Source organism: Aquarana catesbeiana, linkage group LG01 (assembly GCF_042186555.1).
Source record: "Aquarana catesbeiana isolate 2022-GZ linkage group LG01, ASM4218655v1, whole genome shotgun sequence".
NCBI classification, from domain to species: Eukaryota; Metazoa; Chordata; class Amphibia; order Anura; family Ranidae; genus Aquarana; species Aquarana catesbeiana.
The window spans coordinates 689608527-689629714 of record NC_133324.1 but is presented as its reverse complement, the minus strand read 5'-3'; the positions used below and the strand labels follow the sequence as shown (position 1 = coordinate 689629714).

The 21188-nt window shown below is 43.6% G+C and overlaps 1 protein-coding gene across 1 annotated transcript in view; it reads right to left on the bottom strand.

The window, feature by feature from the left end:
* ADAD1 (adenosine deaminase domain containing 1) overlaps positions 1 to 21188 on the bottom strand; it is a 272091-nt gene that overhangs the window by 46955 nt on the left and 203948 nt on the right. The window contains exon 10 of the mRNA XM_073603526.1: positions 3031 to 3163. Within this exon, the coding sequence (XP_073459627.1) occupies positions 3031 to 3163 (133 nt within the window). The remainder of the gene's footprint in view (positions 1 to 3030; positions 3164 to 21188) is intronic.

The following is a 21188-nucleotide window of genomic DNA, read 5'->3' as shown; positions in this document are numbered from 1 at the left end:
ATTGTGTCCTTGACATAGGACTGTAGAGAGGTTACATAGGGTTTGAGGTTTTCATCAATGAGGCGACTAGCGTTCTCGCTGATGGATCCTCTACCAGATATGATTGGTCTACCTGTGGGGTTATGTATATCTTTATGGACCTTGGGCAGCGAGTAAAAGGTTGGTACTCTAGGGAAGGTCGTTCTGATATAGTCTCAGGTTGTCTTATTAATGATGTTATTAGAGTAAGCTTGGCCTACTAGTTTGTAGAACTCCAAGTTATATTTTTGGACTATGTCAGGAGTTATCCTTCTGTACCAATCTTTATTTCTTAAGATTTTAGAACAAATGGCAACATATTGTGTGTTGTCCATAAGGACGATGTTCCCCTCTTTATCCGCAGGTTTAATAGTAATGGAGGCATTTTACAGAGATTTTAAGGCTTGTTTTTCAGAGGAATTGATGTTGGTTGCCCTAAGATGGTTTACGTGAAGTTTATCAATATCGCAGTTTACTAACCGCAAAAATGCAGCAATATTCGGATTAGAGCTGGGCGGGGGAAATAAAGAGGATTTTTTCTTCAATTTGGATTCAGAGGGAGTGTCCTTGGTGGTTCCTTCCAAGGCTTCTTGGGAGAGGGAAAGTACCTGAGGTAGATCGATACGGTTGATTAAATCGGCCGTATCACTCTCCTCCAGGAGGGAAACTAGCTGGTCAATGGCTTGCTTTTCGCTGGGTGTAAGGTCCGTCCGTCCCCCAGGTTTTTGATACAAATTTTTGAGCATAAGTCTGCGAGCAAATAGTTGAAGATCTTTAACAAATTCAAACTTGTCGATGTTCTCTGTCGGACAGAACCCCAGGCCTTTGTGAAGTATCTGGGATTCGTCCGAGGAGAGCATGTGGGAAGAATGATTGATGATGTTCATAGCCGTGTGGGAATCCACTGAAAGAGTGGGACCGCAAAACTGACCAGAGCAGTCCTTTAGGTGAGGTGGGTTGCCTTGGTGCTGATTAAAAGTGCCTCCACAAAAGGGGGAGGGTTCAATTTTTCAACTCCCTGTATGGTTCTAGATCGTGTAACCGGGCACGTTGCATAGCCGCCTCCATGTGATCGGGGGCCGGGGTGCAGACGAGCCCGTTGTTGCAACGGGTACTCTACCTGATACCATAGACGTTCCAGGGGGACATTCAGAAGAATTTTCAATATTGCCTTTTGTTCTTTGTAAGGGATCGCGACCCCGATTGGTGCGGGGGTTTTTTTTACTCTTAGATGAGACCTGTGATGAGACAGACGAAAGACTAGAGGATGAATAAGACATTGCAACATAGTGTTCTTTCCTATTTTTGAATTTACTGGTACGTTGTTGTTGACCAGTGCCCCATTTGTAGGCCTTATTATCCTGGAAGGCTAACTTATCCCTACTGTGTGTACCATCTTTTTTGATTAAAATATTTTTATTGAAACTTTCAAGATGTTTTTGAAGTTTCCCTTTCTTCAAATGTTTTAATGCTTTCAACCTCCCCGTCCAAAGCTCTGGATCGTCTGATATATTCACTAATAAGTAATTGCATCATTTCCCTCAAGCACGTACGTAGAATTTTTTACCAAGCTAATTTGAAATCAGAGTCCAGTCCCTCCAGGTTAGGAAAAATCTGGACCCTGAGTCCTAGAGGATTCATGTCCTCTTTTAGATAATCCTGAAAGGATTTGATGTGCCAGAACATTGAGGACTTTTTTTTCAGAACCCTGGTCAGTTTTGCAAACAGATTATTTAACACCTCAGGATACTCTGTACTCTCATTTATGTCCTATGTTTTTCTTTCTCCTTTCCAGATCTTTCTTTTTCTTTGGGCCCCAGTACACATGTCACCCCGCCTATGGTCTGAAGTATTCGGAACCTGGTGGGGTGGTTTCGGATGCGGGGAGGTAGATACAGCTCCTCACCCTATACGTATTGGCCCTGTTTTCATCTGCTTGCCATTTTTGGAGGGGGATCTGTGGGCAACTCCATGCCTCATCTGTTTTTACCAATGTATTTGGATGCATGTATGTAATTCTTCAGCGATTTTGATGTATTGTGTCTTCGGCATTCACTATATATGCTCTTATGTGGTATGATCCATTTATTGATTTTTATGTATTTGAATCTCATAGATATTATACTCCCTGTGAAAACCCCTGATGAAGGAGACTACAACCCTGTGAAAACCCCTGATATTGGGACTATATATCTTGTCATCTTTGCTGGAACGTTTGTACCACATGATGCATCCCTGTTTTTATCATATTTTCATTATTTATGTTTCATGTATTTAATAAACTTTATACTTTTTGATATATATGTTTCATGTTTGGGTAGTGCCTTTAAAGTCCCACCCCTAGGGGGTTTTTCCATTTCTATATTTACCTGGGATGTGGCACACCATTTATCACAGGCTATTTTGGACACCCTCATTCATTGGGTATATGTGGAATTACACCCCAAAACAAATTCTGCTACTTCTCCCAAGTATGGGAATACCACACGTGAGAGACTTTCTGGCAGCCTAGCCACGTAAAGAAACCCAAAATTCAATGACCACATTCAAGCTTTTCCTCATGTCGCTTCCTCACTACCTATCACAGTTTTGGAGGCCCTTGAATGCCAGGATAGTATATACACCCCCACAAGCTTTTGGAAAATTAAGAAAACAAAATTTATTTTTATTTTCTTATATTCAAAACCTTGTGACAAAAAATGTATCTGCAAAATACTTACTAGGCCTCTTATCAAATTTCTTGAAGTGTCTACTTTCCAAAAAGGGGTCATTTGGGGGGTGGGGGGTGTGTGTGTTTATACTTTCCTGGCATGTCAGGGCCTTCGAAAGTGATAAGTAGTGAGGAAGCAACATGAGGAAATACGCACTTTGTAAGCCTGAAGGTGGTCACTGGATTTTGAGGGCCTGTTTGGGGCCATTTTTATATCCTGGCAACTTTGCAAACATAATTTGCAAACAACCAACCATGATAAATTTGAAATTAAATGTAATTCATAAAAAATGGTTCTCTACCTTTGCTTCATGATATGTCAGGCCACAACCAATGTCCTCTTTTCGCGATTCTTTAACAAGTAAATTAAACCGGCTTAACATTGCAGCTTTGCAAAGACGACTTGCCATAGTGTGTCCGCTTTTAAATGGTGAACTACATTTCAAGACAAGGTTAACAATGAAGAAATAAAATAAATGTTAAAATAAATTAACATGAAAAAAGTAGAATTTTGACATATCTGTAAAAAGTATGGTACAGGACACAGGAATCGATTCAAAGACCACGGGTTATATGCTGCTACCTTCAGGTAACTGGACACTGCAAAAGCTTTGCTGGGTCGCCCCCCCCCCAGCGTACACAGGGAACAATCTGAGAGGTGGCCAATAGAGCAACCAAAATTGCAGCACCAGGCCTACAGGAAGAAGAATCAATAGAACAAAACAGACGATGACAGACGCACCTTGTAGCCAAAGCAGGGATTAGCAGAAGCTCAAACAACCAACTGTCAAACTGTTTTAAAATCTGAATAGAAGTACAGGCAATGGCCCTGCGACACTTGAGAAGGACCAATGCTAGATGCTGTAAAGAATCAAAGAACGTCAACTTTTAGTAGGAACTGGTGCAGCTAGAGAAATAAGCATTCCCTGAGGGAAGAAGCCTTAGTGAAAGGTAAATTAACCACCCAGCTGGATTGAAGAGGAGGGAGGAATACCACAGAGGACTGTTTCTGTGAAAAACAGAAGGAGGTCAGGTCAGTTGGCAAGGTAATACATTACAGCTCTCCATGGATCATGGTCCTGGCTCTATTCATAAGATATATACGATAAGTGTTAATGTCCTCAAGGCAGGACTGGGGGAGAAGAATGACATTCCTACAGAAGGTCCAGGGAAGCAAGAAAAACAGGCCTACCGCTTTTGGGGCTAACAGAGAGGAGAAGGCGCCTCTCTTAGAGAGGTCCTTTTTAAGGGAGCAGCCTTTTATAGCACAAGGGGAGCGAGTGCTTTGCTTGGACCAGGAAAACCCCAGACAGAAGAAAAAGTTTATACACACAAGGTAGAGGAGGCCCATTCAATAGGGAAATGCAATTGTGGATTGTGGGGTAGAAACCCCATTTCCCTCAGTAGCCGCCTTAATATATTTCACAAGAGAATTCCCAAAGAGAAGACCACCTTCGAAGTGCATGCGCAAAAGGCACGTTTCCTGAGCCCAGTCCGTCGACCAATTTCTAAGCAATTAAATTCTGTGCAAAAGCACCTAAAGGATATTTGATAAATCACACTCTCCATGACATCTACACAGGCTAGTAGGATTGTAATCTTGCAGCAAGATTCTGATTATCTATATCCGGAGACAGTTCACTACTGAGTTTTCTAGTCCAGTTTGCCATATTCTGGGTAACTGACAAAAGTGGCACTAGCTGGTTGCAAGGCTGGACTTGTCAGCGCAAAGGAAGACTTTAGCCACTTCAATATCAGGAACTTTTACCCCGTTCCTGCCCAGGTAAATTTTCAGATTTCAGTGCTGTTGCACTTTGAATGACAATTGCGCGGTCATGTAACACATTACCCAAAACAAATTTTTATAACTTTGTTCACACAACTAATGCTTTTGGTGGTATTTAATCACCACTGGGTTTATTTTTTGCTAAATCAACGAAAAAAAGACCAAACATTTTGGGGGAAAAAAAAAAGTTTTTCTTTGTTTGTTATAAAATTTTGCAAATAACCATTCTTCATAAATTTAGGCCAAAACGTATTCTGCTACATTTCTTTGGTCAAACTAACCCAAATCAGTGCATATTATTTAGTCTGGAGGAAAGTTATATAGTCCACAAACCATGGTATATATCTGAAAATCAATCAGTACAGATACACTCCAAATTACCCCTGTTTGGAAAGTAGACAGTCCAAGGTATTTAGTAAAAGGTGAGTTTTTAAGTTGTAATTTTTTCTCATAATTTTTTGAAAAACAAAAAAAACCAAAACAATACTGTCACCAGTGCACTACAGCATCATCATTATAACTGGTGTGGCGGTGATCAGGGACACTGACTGGTGACTGTACAAATTAACCCCTTGCCGACCAGCGCACGATGATATAAGTCGGCACAATGGCATGACTGGGCAAATGGATGTACAGGTACGTTCCCTTTAAGAAGTGTCACGGAGCGGAAGAACGGGGAGATGCCTTTGTAAACAAGGCATTTCCCGTTCTGCCTTATGACATGACAGAGATCACTGCTCCCTGTCATCGGGAGCAGTGATCGCTGTCAAGTGAGTAGTAACCCACCACCCCCACCCCCAGTTAGAATCACTCCCTAGGACACACTTAACCCCTTGATCATCCCCTAGTGTTTAACCCCTTCCCAGTAATCAGTGCATTTTTATAGCATTGATCGCTGTATAAATGACAATGGTCCCAAATTAGTGTCAAAAGTGCCCGATGTGTCCGCCACAATAAAAATCGCAGATCGCCGCCATTACTATAAAAAAAAAAAAAAAAATGAATAATAAAAATGCCATAAAACTATCCCCTATTTTGTAGGTGCTATAACTTTTGCGCAAACCAATCAATATACACTTATTACAATTTTTTTTTTTACCAAAAATATGAAGAATACATATTGGCCTTAACTGAGGAAAAAATTATTTTTTTTATATATTTTTGGAAGATATTTATTATAGCAAAAAGTAAAAAAATATTTTTTTTTTCAAAATTGTCATTTTTTTTTTGTTTATAGCGCAAAAAATAAAAACCGCAGAGGTGACCAAATACCACCAAAAGAAAGCTCTATTTGTGGGGAAAAAATGACATCAATTTTGTTTGGGTGCAACGTCGCACGACCACGCAATTGTCAGTTAAAGCGACGCAGTGCCGAATTGCAAAAAGTGCTCTGGTCAGGAAGGGGGTAAATCCTTCCTGGGCTGAAGTGGTTAAAAACCAGAGCAATATAATATTACCATTGGCAAAGTGATCAGTACCATTATACTCTGGCAAAGTGATCAGTATTTTTTTGACACTTTATGACTGCTTATAGCAATGAATTTTATTGCTATACGCAAGCATTTTACTGAATGAAATCAATTGTGTGTTTTGTTGTGATTAGCTGTGATTGGCCACAGCTAATCTCATGGTATAGATGGGTTGTGATTGGCCCTGTCTGTACCATGTGATTACTGTGACCAATCACAGCTAGCATAACAATTGTACACAATGGATGGCATGAAAGGAAGCCATCCATTGTTTCTACTGTAAATATCATGTGATCTGCTGCGATTGGTCACAGCGATCACATTGTACCCGCAGCGGTGACAAATTTTGCGCATAGTGTAGCCGCACGCGCAACTCGTTCCAGGAGGAAGTCACATGGCTGCAAACCAGGAAGAAAATCCCGGTCGGCCATCAAACTGCTTTAGACAAGGCTGGAAACTGGTTAAAAAAGAGTCTCCTATCAGCTGAATCCTTAAAGCCGATTGTGCTCTCAAATGAACTGTCAAGTAATCAAATGTCACAACTGCTCACATGTGTAGCACCGTGAACACCAGGTTAGCATAAGCTAAGATGGCAGCTTCTTTGGCTGTAAAGAATAGGAGGGTTTTGTTCCACTTTAGGAATACCCCCGAAAGAAACCGTAGATTGATCATTTAATGCAAGAATATCCGGGCCCACAGTGGGAACAGTCAATTTATTCTTAAATTCCACTTCCATAGGGTACAAAGCATAAAAATCGTCAGGCGTAAATAATCTCCGAGAGTTGGGACAATCCTCATGATCAGCATCATCATGCTCTGGCAGTGAAAAATCTTCCGACACCAAAATGTTAGCATCCCTCTGCCTTCTGAAAATGAAAGCGCATCAAGCAATTTAGGTTGCAACATACGACAATACATAAAAATACAATAAAGCGCGCTAACCTCTTTACCCATTTGGAGTGTATATCCAAAATTATATATATATTGCTAAATAAAAATTAAATAAATCACCAAAAAATTAATAGCCTCCTGATGTCAGATGAACTGGACAAAACCCGTACGAGTAGTGGCAACTAGGGTTTTTCTGGTTTCCGAGATTGTATACAGCTTACCATCGGCTCCCGAACCTGAGCGGTGGAGAGCTTTTTTTCTGATTACTGGCAGATGACTCCTAGGTTCTGAGCAGGCACTAGAAAAAACGGATTTTTAAAACAGCTTACCTGTAAAATCCTTTTCTTGGAGTACATCACGGGACACAGAGCACCATAATAATGACTATGTGGGTTATACGCTTACCTTTAGGTGATTGGACACTGGCAACCAATAATTAGACGGTTCCTCCCATATAACTCCTCCTATACAGGAAGTACCCCAGTTTTGTAGCAAGCAATGACGATCCCAGAAAGAGGGGAGGAACCTCTGTGTCCTGTGATGTACTCCAAGAAAGGGATTTTACAGGTAAGCTTTTTAAAAAATCCGTTTTTCTTTATCGTACATCACGGGACACAGAGCACCATAATAATGACTATGTGGGATGTCCTAAAGCAATGCACCTGAGGGGGAGGAACACATTATCCCTAAGCCCAATGGGCCTGAGACTATAAAGCTGCCTGCAACACGCTGTGGCCAAAAACAGCCTCTCTTTGAGATCTCACATCCACCTGGTAAAACCTGGTGAACGTATGAACTGAAGACCAAGCGGCCGCTTTGCAAACCTGAGCCATAGACACCTGTTGGCGTACTGCCCATGATGCACTAATCCCTCTAGTGGAGTGTGCTTTTAAATCCCGGGGTGGAACCCTGCGCTTTAATCCATACGCCTGGATAATAGTCTGACTAATCCACCTGGATATAGTTGAACTTGTTGCCGGCTGTCCCTTTTTTAGGACCCTCAGGCAAAACAAAAAAACAGTCAGTCTTCCGAAAGGAAGCTGACGTTTCCAAGTAAACCTTTATCGCCCTCATCACATCCAGTGAGTGAAGCGACCTTTCCTCCCTAGTCCCAGGGTTTGGAAAAAAGGAAGGTAAAATGATATCCTGATTCAAATGAAATTTGGAAACCACCTTCGGTAGAAAATCCGGACGAGGATGCATGACCACTCTGTCCTGATGAAGAATCATAAAAGGTTTCTTGCAAGAAAGGGCGGCCAATTCTGACACCCTTCTAGCCGATGTTATAGCCACCAAAAAAACTAATTTTCTGGTCAATAGGACAAAAGGAATATGCCTAATAGATTCAAAAGGTTGACTCTGTAAGGCTGACAGTACCAAATTTAGGTCCCAGGGACATAAAGGTGGTTTAAGCGGCGGCCTCAGGTGTGTTACTCCCTTGACAAAGGTTTGCACCAAAGAATGGGATGCAATTGGTCTTTGGAAAAAAAACGATAAGGCCGAAATCTGTCCTTTAATTGTCCCTAGAGCGAGCTGTAAGTCTACTCCTGCTTGAAGAAAGGCGAGAACTCTTCGTATACCTACGAGGGTTCCATTTTCTTTCCTCATACCAAGAAATGTATGACTTCCAGACTCTATAATAGATAGCTCTAGAAACTGACTTTCTAACGTTTATCAAAGTAGACAAGACTGAACCCATAATACCACGGTCTTTCAATAGTCTGGTCTCAATAGCCAGGCCATCAAATTCAGCAACCGTAAAAGGAGGATGGAATATGGGCCCTTGAGACAACAGGTCTGGACGGCAAGGAAGGACCAATGGGTCCCCTACTGCCAACTTCACAATCTCTGAGTACCAGGATCTCCGGGGCCACGCTGGAGCCACTAAGATCACCGGTTTTCGTTCCTCCTGTATTCTGCGTAGTAAGTGCGGCAGAATTTGGATTGGAGGGAAGGCATATATCAGAGAATACTGATCCCAAGGAACTACTAATGCGTCTATTCCGACAGCCAGTGGATCCTTGGTCCTGGATAAAAACCTGTCCAGCTTGGCATTGAATCTGGATGCCAGCAGATCCACATCTGGGGTCCCCCAGTATTGGCAGATCTGTAGAAAAACCTCGGGATGCAGGGACCATTCCCCTGGTAACAATTTCTGGCGACTTAGGAAATCCGCCTGCCAATTGTCCACCCCCGGAATAAACACTTCCGACAGAAACGACACATGTTTTTCTGCCCAAGTCAATATATGATCTACTTCTCTTTGGGCTGCCCGACTCCTGGTACCTCCCTCGTGGTTGATATATGCCACTACCGTGGAGTTGTCGGACTGGACGTCCAGAATCGCAGAGCCAGCCGAGCTGCCCGAATCTCCAATAGATTGATGAGCAGGGTCCTTTCTGTCTGTGACCATATTCCCTGAACAGACGCTTCCTCTAGGACTGCTCCCCAACCGAGAAGACTGGCGTCCGTGGTTACGACCTTCCAGGCTACTGGTGGGAAAGATTTCCCTCTTTTCAAGTTGCTGGTTCTTAACCACCAAGAGAGGTTCCATAGAACCTGTGGAGATAGAACCATAGGCTGATCCAGGGTTCGAGCTGACTTGTCCCAGGCCTTTAGAATACTGTTCTGGAACACTCTGGAGTGGAACTGTGCATATGGCACTGCGCTGAAGGATGACACCATCTTGCCTAGTAACCTCATGCACAGCCAAACAGAAGGTGTTAGTTCTTTTTTCACCTTCTGTACAAGTTCCACTATGGAGGCCACCTTTAGGGGAGGAAGAAACACCTTTTCTTGGGCGGTGTCCAAGGCCAGACCGAAAGGTAGTGCCACAAAATGGAAATGACTGCCCTCTACAGCGAAGCGCAAGAACTTTTGATGTGGACCGAAGATCGGCACATGAAGGTACGCGTCCTTGATATCTATGGACGCTAAATAGTCTCCCTTTCTCAGGGATTTTATTACTGAACGAACCGACTCCATGCGGAAGGATCGGACGTCTACAAAGAAGTTGAGAGCCTTGTGGTCCAAAATGGGTCTTACTTCCCCATTTGGTTTTGGCACGGTAAATAGGTTTGAGTAAACCCCTTTGAATCTTTACTCGTGCGGAACCTTTACAATTACCCCCTGCATCAGCAGATGGTGTAAAGCTAGGAATAGGCATCTTCTTTTCTCTGGATCCGACGGAACCCTTGAGTAGAGAAACCGATTCGGGGGGATCTCCCGGAACTCTATTCTGTAACCGTATTTTACAGTGGAAATGACCCATCTGTCTTGAACCAGTTCTTCCCAGGCCTCCCCAAACAGCCGAAGCTTGCCCCCCACCAGTGAGAGCGGGGGCGCCCCTTCCAAGGTAGACTTGGAGTTGGGCTTGGGTGTCTTTTGGGTCCAGGGTTTCTTCTGAGCCTGGGGTCTTTTAAACCCAGACGGCTAAGGCCGTCTATACCGCTTAGGGGAAGAGGTCCTGGAGCATTAGGAATTTTATAAGAGGGTTGCTTCCCCTTCTTTTTAATAGGGAGCAGGGCACGCTTTCCTCCAGAGATCTTTTGGATATATTTATCCAGATCCTCGCCAAACAAGCACTCTCCATGGAATGGAAAAGCTGCGAGTAGCCTTTTACATGGTGTCTCAGCAGACCAGTTCTTTAGCCATAAGACTCTGCGCATATGAATCGACAGTAACGCAAAACGAGACATCTGTTGGATAGAGTCTTTCAATGCATCTACTGCAAAACATAAGGCATGAGGAATCTCCGATAACTCCTCGGCAGATTCCTCTTGGCAAGGTATGTTCCTTACCAACCTTTTAAAAGCGATCCTTTTGGGATTGGCAAATCCCAATAGCTGCAACTGCTGGCTGAACTGCTGCACCAGCCACCGAAAAGGAGGCCTTTAATAAGGATTCTAGCTATAAGGATTCTAGCTTTTTATCAGCCGGATCCATGAATACCTGGGCATTATCCACTGGACAGGTTAAAAACTTTTGTTTACAGAAGATATGGCAGCGTCCACCAACGGTGTGCTGCATTTCTTCCTGAACTTTTCCTCCATAGGATATAAGATAGAAAATATTTTGGGGGGTAAGTATATCCTATCAGGGTGCTCCCAGTCCGCGTAAACCACCTGCTCCAGTAACGGATGCAAAGGGAACGCTTGGGAAATTTGCTGAGGTCGCAAAGATCCCAAAGTAGAACAGGAGAGTGCAGACTCCTGAACCGGGGGTAACTTAAACCCAATTCGTACCATCTCAAATAGAGATTGGATAAACAATTTTTGGGAATGGGAGGCTGAAATTGGCTCTTCAGAGCCAGAGTCCTCAGCCGAGGATTCTTCAGCCTCTCCTTCCCGGTCTCTTATGACCACCTCTTCCAAATCCTCTGCCCATTCTGGTTCCAGATCACCAGGACTCATGTGGCTATAAGAGTCCTGGTGCTCTAGTGACTCTCCACTTGGCCCAGGCTCAGGGGAGGGAGATCTATTACGCTTCTTCCCCACCTGTGTTACAGAGGCAATCATGCCAGCTATTTTGCCCTCAAGGCCCGCTAAGGCAGATGCCAAATCCTCCTTTGTAACATAAGCCAAAGCAGGTATATTGGTAGTGGCCTCTATGCCTGACAAATGCAATGGCTCAGCCAGGCCAGATGCCGCAGGTCTTTCAGGAGAAACTGAGGCTTCATCAGAAGGAATGAATTTGAGGTATATAAAGACATTAGTCTCTTTCTGCGGAAGGTAATTTTTAGATACTGGCACTCAGAACGGGGGAAAAAACATACTACAGAAACAGATGTACATAGCAAAGAGGAAAGTGAATCTCTTGAAGCATTAGACGCACTGCTTGAAGAGAACCAAGATTTTGACTTTGAGACTGAAATCAATAGTAACCCTTCCAAATCCCCCCGTCCATCGAACTTGACTATTAAGTCCCTTAAAATGCCCCCACTCTCAAAACATAAACAGATCCATCTTTTTCTGGAACAGGTCAAAAAAGACCTGTCCGGGACCGACTGGAAATATAAAGGATCAGATAACCTCACAAAAGCAGAGAGGAAGGCACTTAAGGAACTTCAAGAAGCTAAGGACATCATAATAAAAAGTAGCAACAAAGGGGGCAATACGGTTCTACTCTCGCAGGGTATGTACGAAGGAGAAACTATGCGTCTCCTTCGAGATGAAACCACATACCAGAGACTCTCTACGAACCCCTTCCCCGAAATTGTGGCCACACTTAATTTTAAACTTAACATGTCCCTAGAAAAATGCCTTATCACACGCAGGGAATGTAAATATCTTTGTGTCAACAAATTTAACATCCCAACTTTTATATCATACCTAAGCTTCACAAGTCAGTTACAAAACCCCCGGGGAGGCCAATCCTATCAGCAATTAAGGGCCCGCTAGAGAGAGTAGGAAAATTTGTCGATGCATTGATTAAAGACCTTGTATGTGAACTCCCCTCATTCGTACAAGACACACGGGATGTACTTAGATAAATAGACAGGGTCCAGGTGCCACCGGAGGCCATACTGGTGGGAATCGATGTAGAGTCGTTATATACGTAGATTCCTCATAACTGGGGTTTGAGAGCAGTACACCACTTCTTGGATTAAAGTTCCCTCTGCTAGCCACACAAAACGAGTTTATTGTGGAGTTACTACAATTTTTGTTGGAACATAACTGCTTTCAATTCCTTGGCCAATACTATCGACAAATTAGAGGTACCTCGATGGGGGCCCCCTGGGCCCCAGCCTAAGCATGTCTGCATCTCGGCCTGTGGGAAATGGAATGTGTATATCCCTCGTCAATGTACCTCAGCCACTGTCTTCTGTGGCTGAGGTACATTGGTGATGTGATTATGATATGGGGGGTACACCCCTTGAGTTGACTTCCTTCATTGAGGGACTTAACAATAACGATAGGAACATCACACTTTTTCCTTTGACTCAGTCAGGTCGCCCTTCTTAGATCTTACTATTCAGATTAAGGAGGGCAGACTCTCCACAAAAACATTTAGAAAAGAGACAGCAGCAAACACCTTACTACTGGCTTCAAGTCACCATCCCAGATCACTGATACAAGGAATCCCCCTGCACAATCCCCGCTCTAGGAGAAACTGCTCAGAAGAACCGGAGTTTAAGTACATGAACTCTATGGGAGATTCCGGGAGCGGGGTTATTCCCACAAATGTATCAGAAAAGCTAAAAAAAGAGCCCTGCAAACTGATAGGGTATCTCTCATTGCGGACACTACAAGGGAGAGACAACCAGGCAGTTCCAGTTGTGCCCCAATTAGGATCATCACAAGTTTGGAGCACAATGGGAACAGACTAGAAATGTACTTAGCCGTCACTGGCATATCTTAAAAGAGGCCCTCATTCTGGGAGACATAGTGGGTGACAGGCCCCTACTTACAGCAAGGAGAGCTACCAACCTCAGGGATAGTTTGGTCCATTCTGAATATCGTAGATCTGAAAGACGGAATTGGCTTACCAGTCTCCCCCCACTAAAAAGGCATGTACCCATGTGGCAGATGCCACATCTGCAAATATGTGGAAAAGACAGACACGTTCACCAATTCTGATGGTACTAAACAATTTAAAATTAATAACTTTATAAACTGCCTAACAACACGTGTAATTTACATGCTCACTTGCCCATGTGGATTGATCTATGTGGGAAAAACCAAGAGGCAGCTCAAAATCAGGATTGGCGAACATGTACAGAGCATTATCAATAAAGATGACGATCGCCCTTTATCCCTACATTTCATGAAAATACACGGAGGGGAACCGAGGGGCCTCAAATGTAAAGGCATTTACAGACTTAACCTACCACTTTACCAAAAAGAGAAAATGTGGATCTTTACGTTAAAAAGTATGCAACCCCGAGGCTTGAACAATGAGTGTAACCTATCTGTCTTTTTAGAGCAATAACGTGCATGTAACTACCCCTCTGCTCCCCTCCTTCCCCATCTATTATTCTACACCAGATGGGGTACCATAACAAAACCTGTACAAAACTATTCTATCTCCGTAAAGCTGTCTCCTCCTATGCATTAAAGCGGTTGATATGACCACCCTAGATTTATGAATGGAAGATAGACAAATTATACATCGGTAGAGTAAAGGCAACCTGTACACAGGAGTGGATGTTACAATTACTCCAGACCTCTGGATTACCACCATAGGACCAATAATCTTCTATTTAACTAACATCCCGACAATGTTCATTAGCCTATGGATACTTTGTATCCACCTTCACTATGACTATTATAAAAAAAAAAAATCTCTGTAAATAGCTGAATTACTTTCTCTGAATTACCCCTCGCTTTTCTATGTTGATCCTTATGTTTTCCCTTTTGATATATGTGTTTCCATTAAAAATATATCTATACTAAGTTGCCGACCGTCCCTGTATGATACTGTGTGTTTGCACTGGTGGTGAATGATACCTTGAATGGATTGCAGCGCAAATGGGATGTCCACTCTGGGAAGTGATTACTTGTTAATTACCTGATGATTTAAACAAGGACCCTAAACAACAGCCCATGCTCTGAAGAAGCTTGAAGTCAAGCGAAACATGTAAGCAGCACGATACCATCCCGGTGTCCATGGTGAAGACACAGTAACCCTCTCCATTTACCCGGATCCCCTCTACCTTCCTCGAGCCGCTGTTATTCATTGAAAGCTGGAAATTGGTGTTACCATCATCGGCAGTACTGCTCTGGTCGTCACCAGCGGAGAGCTTCGGCAGCTCTTGAAGCCTATCACCTCGGAACAAACAACCGTTTCAACCATCCCAGGACGGAACCATCCCCATTACATATTCCTTACTTGGCCTCCTCTGAAGCCGCTAGGAAGACGGATCATGGACACTAAGCCTAGATACTCAAGGCTGTGACCAGTTACACACAGGAAGAAAGGGTGAGCTGTATTTCATTCTTATTATTTGCCAAGAAATGTTATCAGCATATCCCGTCCTGTATCTGTGTCAAGTCCTTTTGAAGTATACCCGCCACTAGCCTTTGATCTCTATCTACAGCGCTTGTATGATTGTTACAATACGGACTTCAAACACAGTGCTTATAGCGGCTAATCACCGAGGAAGTTTCCACACTGCACAAGCATCTGGCTTTCTATAAACTCCTTTTTTTTAATGTCCTCAATGAACACTTCAATAAAACATTCTCTATGAAAAGTACCTTTTCCATCTACATTTATTCAACAGTGTTTAACCCTTTCATGACTAAGCCTATTTTTGAAATTTGGTGTTTACAAGTTAAAATCCGTATTTTTTGCTAGAAAATTACTTAGAGTTCCCAAACATTATATATATATTTTTAGCAGAGAATCTAGAGAATAAAATGGCGATTGTTGCAATATTTTTTATCACACGGTATTTGTGCAGCGGTGTTTTGAATGCAAATTTTTGGAAAAGGGACACTTTCATGAATTTTAAAAAATCCAAACAGTAAAGTTACCCCAATTTTTTTGTATAATGTGAAAGATGATGTTACGCCGAGTAAATAGATACCAAACATGTCACCCTTTATAATTGCACGCACTCGTGGAATGGCGACAAACTATGGTACCTATGAATTTCCATAGGCGACGCTTTAAAAATGTTTTTACGGTTACCAGGTTTGAGCTACAGAGGAGGTCTAGGGCTAGAATTATTGCTCTCGCTCTGACGATCGCGGCGATACCTCACATGTGTGGTTTGAACACCGTTTACATATGCGGGCGTGACTTCCGTATGCGTTTTCTTCGCTGCGTGAGCTTGCGGGGACAGGGGCACTTTAAAAAAATATTTTTTTTTAATTTATTTTATTTTTTTACTTTATAAATTGTGTTTAAAAAAAATTTTTTTTTTTTTTTTTACTTTTGTTGCTGTCACAAGGAATGTAAACATCCCTTGTGACAGTAATAAGTGGCGACAGGTACTCTTTATGGAGGGATGGGGGGTCTAAAAGACCCCCCATCCCTCCTTTACACTTCAAAGTATTCAGATCGCCGAAAACGGCGATTCTGAATACTGTGTACTTTTTTAAATTCGGCGCCATTGGCAGCCGAGTAAACGGGAAGTGACGTCATGACGTCGCTTCCGCGTTTACAACGAGAAGGCTGGAACGAAGCCGCTCACAGCTTCGTTCCAGCCCGCCCCCAGCCCCCGATTGGACACCGGGCCTCCCGATAGCACGGGAGGCCCGGTAACAGCGGCGGGAGGGGGGGGGATGTCCCCTCCCGCTCCTCCGGTATAACAACCGAGCGGCTTTTAGCCGCATTGGTTGTTATACACGGGTAGCCAATCGCCCGCTGTAAACAACGGTACCGGGATGATGCCTGCAGCTGCGGGCATCTTCCCGGTATAACCCCGGAAAGCCGAGTACGCATATCTGCGTACGGTCGGCGGGAAGGGGTTAAGGACGCTACTCTCACAATCCGATCTGAGGATCGGTTCTGGTTTGCTTGTGTGTGTGTTTGTGAGGGATATGAATGGTACGATCTAGGAATGGTGGTCACCTGCGTCTCATCTAGACGTTTAGTCTTTTTAATTATGTGTTGGAGATAGTTGTAGCCTTTTTCACAATTTTGTAATAGTTTAATATATTCTGGATAATCAATAAATGATAAGTAGCATTCCACTGGTCTGTCCTTTTTGAAGAATGGCTTTGGGATTCTCCCATTTTTTTCTATATGTTGATATGTAATATTCAGAGGACAACCACCCCTAGAGGTCTCCAGTGGATTCATAGGATACCTCAGGCTGACGGTGGAACTGGACCCCTACAAAAGGGCGAGGCGGGTTTTGGCCTCAATCTTTTACCCTACAGAGCCAGCGCTAAAGTTGCATGTGCCCCAGTCCCCTTTTCTCTTTTTTTGTTATCAGCATGGGATTGGTCTCCTGTTTTTAAAGGAGGTACTCTTACCCCTGTGCTCGCCTTGTTCCCTATACCTCGTTTTCTGGAAGACATTGCTTATACACGAGGAAGAAAAGGAGTACTCCTCACAAACTATAACCAGCCTTTAACTTGTCACCACTGTGTCCAAGGCCACCAGACTCATGTGCCCAACTATCGCTCTGTGTTGCTCCACGCGCATGCCAGGAGCTCCATGCCTATAAGCATTAGCTTGAGAGTGAGCGCGCGCATCAGCGACCGGCGGCACGCCCACCGTACGGCGCATGCGCCGTCCTGACGCGCGCACACTGACGGCGCACACACACACTCGTGCACGCCAGTATTCAAAAAATGCGCGCCAAACCGCCCATCTGTAATCCCAGACACAGGCTCAAGGTTACCAGCAGTTTCAAAGGGAAATACATATACATTATATATATATATATATATATAAAAATATAAAAATCCCAAAGGGAGTACTCACCATCCCAAGCAGCAGGGCCTGTCTTACCAGGCCCAATCTTCCCCCATCACGGCGGGTAGCCCCTCTAAGGACCTTCAGGGACCGGGTCCCCCATATATTGGGGTCCACACCCCTGGACCTGTAAAGCACCCTTTCTGGTTTTACCTTGGGCAAGATTGACCAGGAATACCAACTTAACAAGGGTCCAGCGCCTATATAGGACACATTACAAGCAATACCTCCTTCCTGAACCGAGGTTCGGGTACCATCCACTTTAGCTTTGTTAAGCCATCCCAATGGATCCGATTATAATGTCCTCAGTGGGACATTTTTGAAGAAATTTGAAGAGCTTCAACAGCCATGACCATCACCTTCAAGACACTGGCAAAAAACTGAGGTACTTCCAGTATAGGAGGGGTTATATGGGAGGAACCGTCTAATTATTGGTTGCCAGTGTCCAATCACCTAAAGGTAAGCGTATAACCCACATAGTCATTATTATGGTGCTCTGTGTCCCGTGATGTACGATAAAGAAATGTGTTACCTAAACAGCCATTTTAAAAAAGGTTTTAATAAACGTTTTGCACAATGAATCCCCTCTCTGTTTTGGTCCCTTCTATGCATGTGAGCCTGCATTTGGTCTAAGAAAACATGATTTGAGCCATGCACAGCTGAGCTGTGAATAGCCTGCTTTGATCTCTTTTGGCATAAGCTACAGGAGATCAATTAGATCTGGTGAGTTTACATCCATTGGGAGAGGGGCACAAACTTACAGGGAGTGGATTGGTGTACAGTGATTTGAAGTAGGATAAGCATTTGGGCACTGGCACTTTTTGACACAGAAGAAGGATTTTTTATACAAGCACAGATTTTTGTATGAAAACTCATCCTAAGGACTTACTATCTTGAGCACTGGCATTTTATTCCCTAATGTTTGATACATTTGGAATTTTTTCTTCTAAATTTTTGGGTGATTCATTTTTATTTAGCAATATACAGTGCATCTGGAAAGTATTCAGTGTCACTGCTTCCACATTTTGTTCTTATAGGCTTATTACAATATGGATTAAATTCATTATTTTCCACAAAATTCTACAAACACCACCCCATAATGACAACTTGAAAAAAAAAAAATTGAAATCTTTGCAAATTTATTACAAAAAAAAAAAATAATAATAAAAAAAAAAGTACGTACTTAAGAATTCACAGCCTTTGTTGAAGCACCTTTGGCACCAATTACTGCCTCAAGTATTTTTGAATATGATGCTACAAGCTTGATATCGATTTTCATGCAGTTTCTCCCATTCTTCTTTGCAAAACCTCTCAAGCTCCAACAGGTTGGATGGGGAGCGTCAGTGCACAGCCATTTTCAGATCTCTCCAGAGATGTTCAATCGGGTTCAAGTCTGGGCTGTGGTTGAGCCGCTCAAGGACATTAGAGTTGTCCTGTAGCCACTCCTTTCTTATCTTGGCTGTGTGCTTAGGGTTGTTGTCCTGTTGAAAGATGAACCTTCGCCCCAGTCGGAGGTCCAGAGCATTCTGGAGCAGGTTTTCATCAAGGATGTCTCTGTACATTGCTGCATTCATCTTTCCCTCGATCCTGACTAGTCTCCCAGTTCCTGCCACTGAAAAACATCCCCACAGCATGATGCTGCCAACACCATGCTTCACAGTAGGGATGGTTTGGCCAGGTGATGAGCGGTGCCTGGTTTCCTCCAGAAATGATGCTTGCCATTTAGGCCAGAGTTCAATTTTTGTTTCATCAGACCAGAGAATTTTGTTTCTCATGGTCTGAGTCACCTTCAGTTGCCTTTTGGCTGGCTGTCATGTGCCTTCAACTGAGGAGAGGCTTCCGCCTGGCCACTCGACCATACAGGCCTAATTGGTGGAGTGATGCAGAGATAGTTGTTCTTCTGGAAGGTTCTCCTCTCTCTACAGAGGAACTCTGTCAGGGTGACCACCAGGTTCTTGGTCACCTCTCTAAAGCCCTTCTCCCCTGATCGCTCAGTTTTGCCAGGTGGCCAGCTCTAGGAATAGTCCTGGTTGTTCCAAACAAATTCTTTTTACAGATGGAGACCACTGTGCTCAATGGGACATTCAGTGCTGCAGAGATTTTTCTGTACCCTTCCCCGGGTCTGTGCCTTGATACAATGTTGTCTCGGAGGTCTACAGACAATTCATTGGACTGCATGGTTTAGTTTGTGCTCTGACATGCACTGTTAACTGTGGGACCTTACATAGACAGGTGTGTGCCTTTCCAAATCATGTCCAATCAACTGAATTTAACACAGGTGGACTCCAATCAAGTTGTAGAAACAATTTTGAGTGCCATGGCAAAGGCTGTGAATACTTATGTACATGTGATTTTTTTCGTATTTTTAATTAATTAGCAAATATTTTATACAAACTACTTTCATGTTGTCATTATGGGGTATTGTTTGCAGAATTTTGAGGAAGATAATGAACTGAATCCATCTTGGAAAAGGGCTGTAACATAACAAAATGTGGAAAAAGTGAAGCGCTGTGAATACTTTCCGGATGCACGGTATATAGTTTTGGATATACACTCCGATTAGGTATAGAGGTTAGAACGCTTTATTGCATCTTTATCAAATCAATATGCATACATTGAGAGAGTGCTGCTTCCCTTGAGTTGTGTATCATTGCGCAGGTGTTAGATTAGACTTAACGTATGACAATAGTTAGGAGGAGAAGTAAAAGAACACTTACAGCTCTTAGAACCTGCGGATTCCAGAAGTGATGATGGCCCTTGGAAGATACCAGACAATGGCAGAAAATTCATTTTTTGTCACACCCAGGTGCTAACCAAGTTTCTTTGGCTGTGTTTCTAAACAAGGTATCAAACAACAAATGATCAGCATGCGTCAACAGCGAAAAATGGTGTCAGACGTGTGCAGTTAGGAGTCTTCGGAGCAGTGTATTACTAGCCAAAGAGAAACATCCAGTATTGAGGTGGAAGAAAAGACCACCAAATTTAAATAAGCCTTATAATAATGTTACTTATATGACTGAATATAGCAGGACAATAGAAGCCAAGGTAAAAACATTTAGGCTGGGTTCACACTATTGCGAATTGGATGTGGGTTCCTGGCATTCAATTCATTAACCAGTTGCCGACCGCCGCACGACTATATACGTCGACAGAGCGGCACGGGCAGGCAAAAGGACTTACAGGTACGTCCTTGCCTGCCCGCGGGTGGGGGGTCCGATCGGACCCCCCCCCGGTGCCAGCGGCGGTCGGATTGAGGTCAGGGTCGATCAAAGGTGAGGGGGAGGCCACTCATTCGTGGCCCCCCCCTCGCGATCGCTCCTGGCCAATGACAAGCTTCCTCGGCTTCTGTGAATGTAAACAGAAGCAGAGGAAGTGATGTAATCTCTCCTCGAGTCGGTCTTTTCGTCCGGCGCCGAGGAGAGAAGACATCCAAGTAAGTGCACCAACACTACACATACAGTAGAACACGCAGGCACACTTGTCACCTCCCCGATCACCCCCTGATCACCCCCCTGTACCCCCTGTCACTCTGACACCAATAGCAGGTTTTTTTTTTTTCTGATTTATTGCATTGGTGTCAGTTTGTGTCAGTTACAAGTGTTAGGGCAGTTAGGTTAGCCCCCTTTAGGTCTAGGGTACCCCCCTTTAGGTCCAGGGTACCCCCCTAACCCCCCTAATAAAGTTTTAACCCCGTGATCACCCCCCGTCGCCAGTGTCACTAAGCGATCGTTTTTCTGATCGCTGTATTAGTGACACAGGTGACGCTAGTTAGGGAGGTAAGTATATAGGTTCGCTGTCAGTGTTTTATAGCGACAGGGACCCCCATATACTACCTTCTAAAGGTTTTAACCCCTTGATTGCCCCCTAGTTAACCCTTTCACCAGCGATCACCATATAATTGTTACAGGTGACGCTGGTTAGTTGGTTTGTTTTTTGTAGTTTA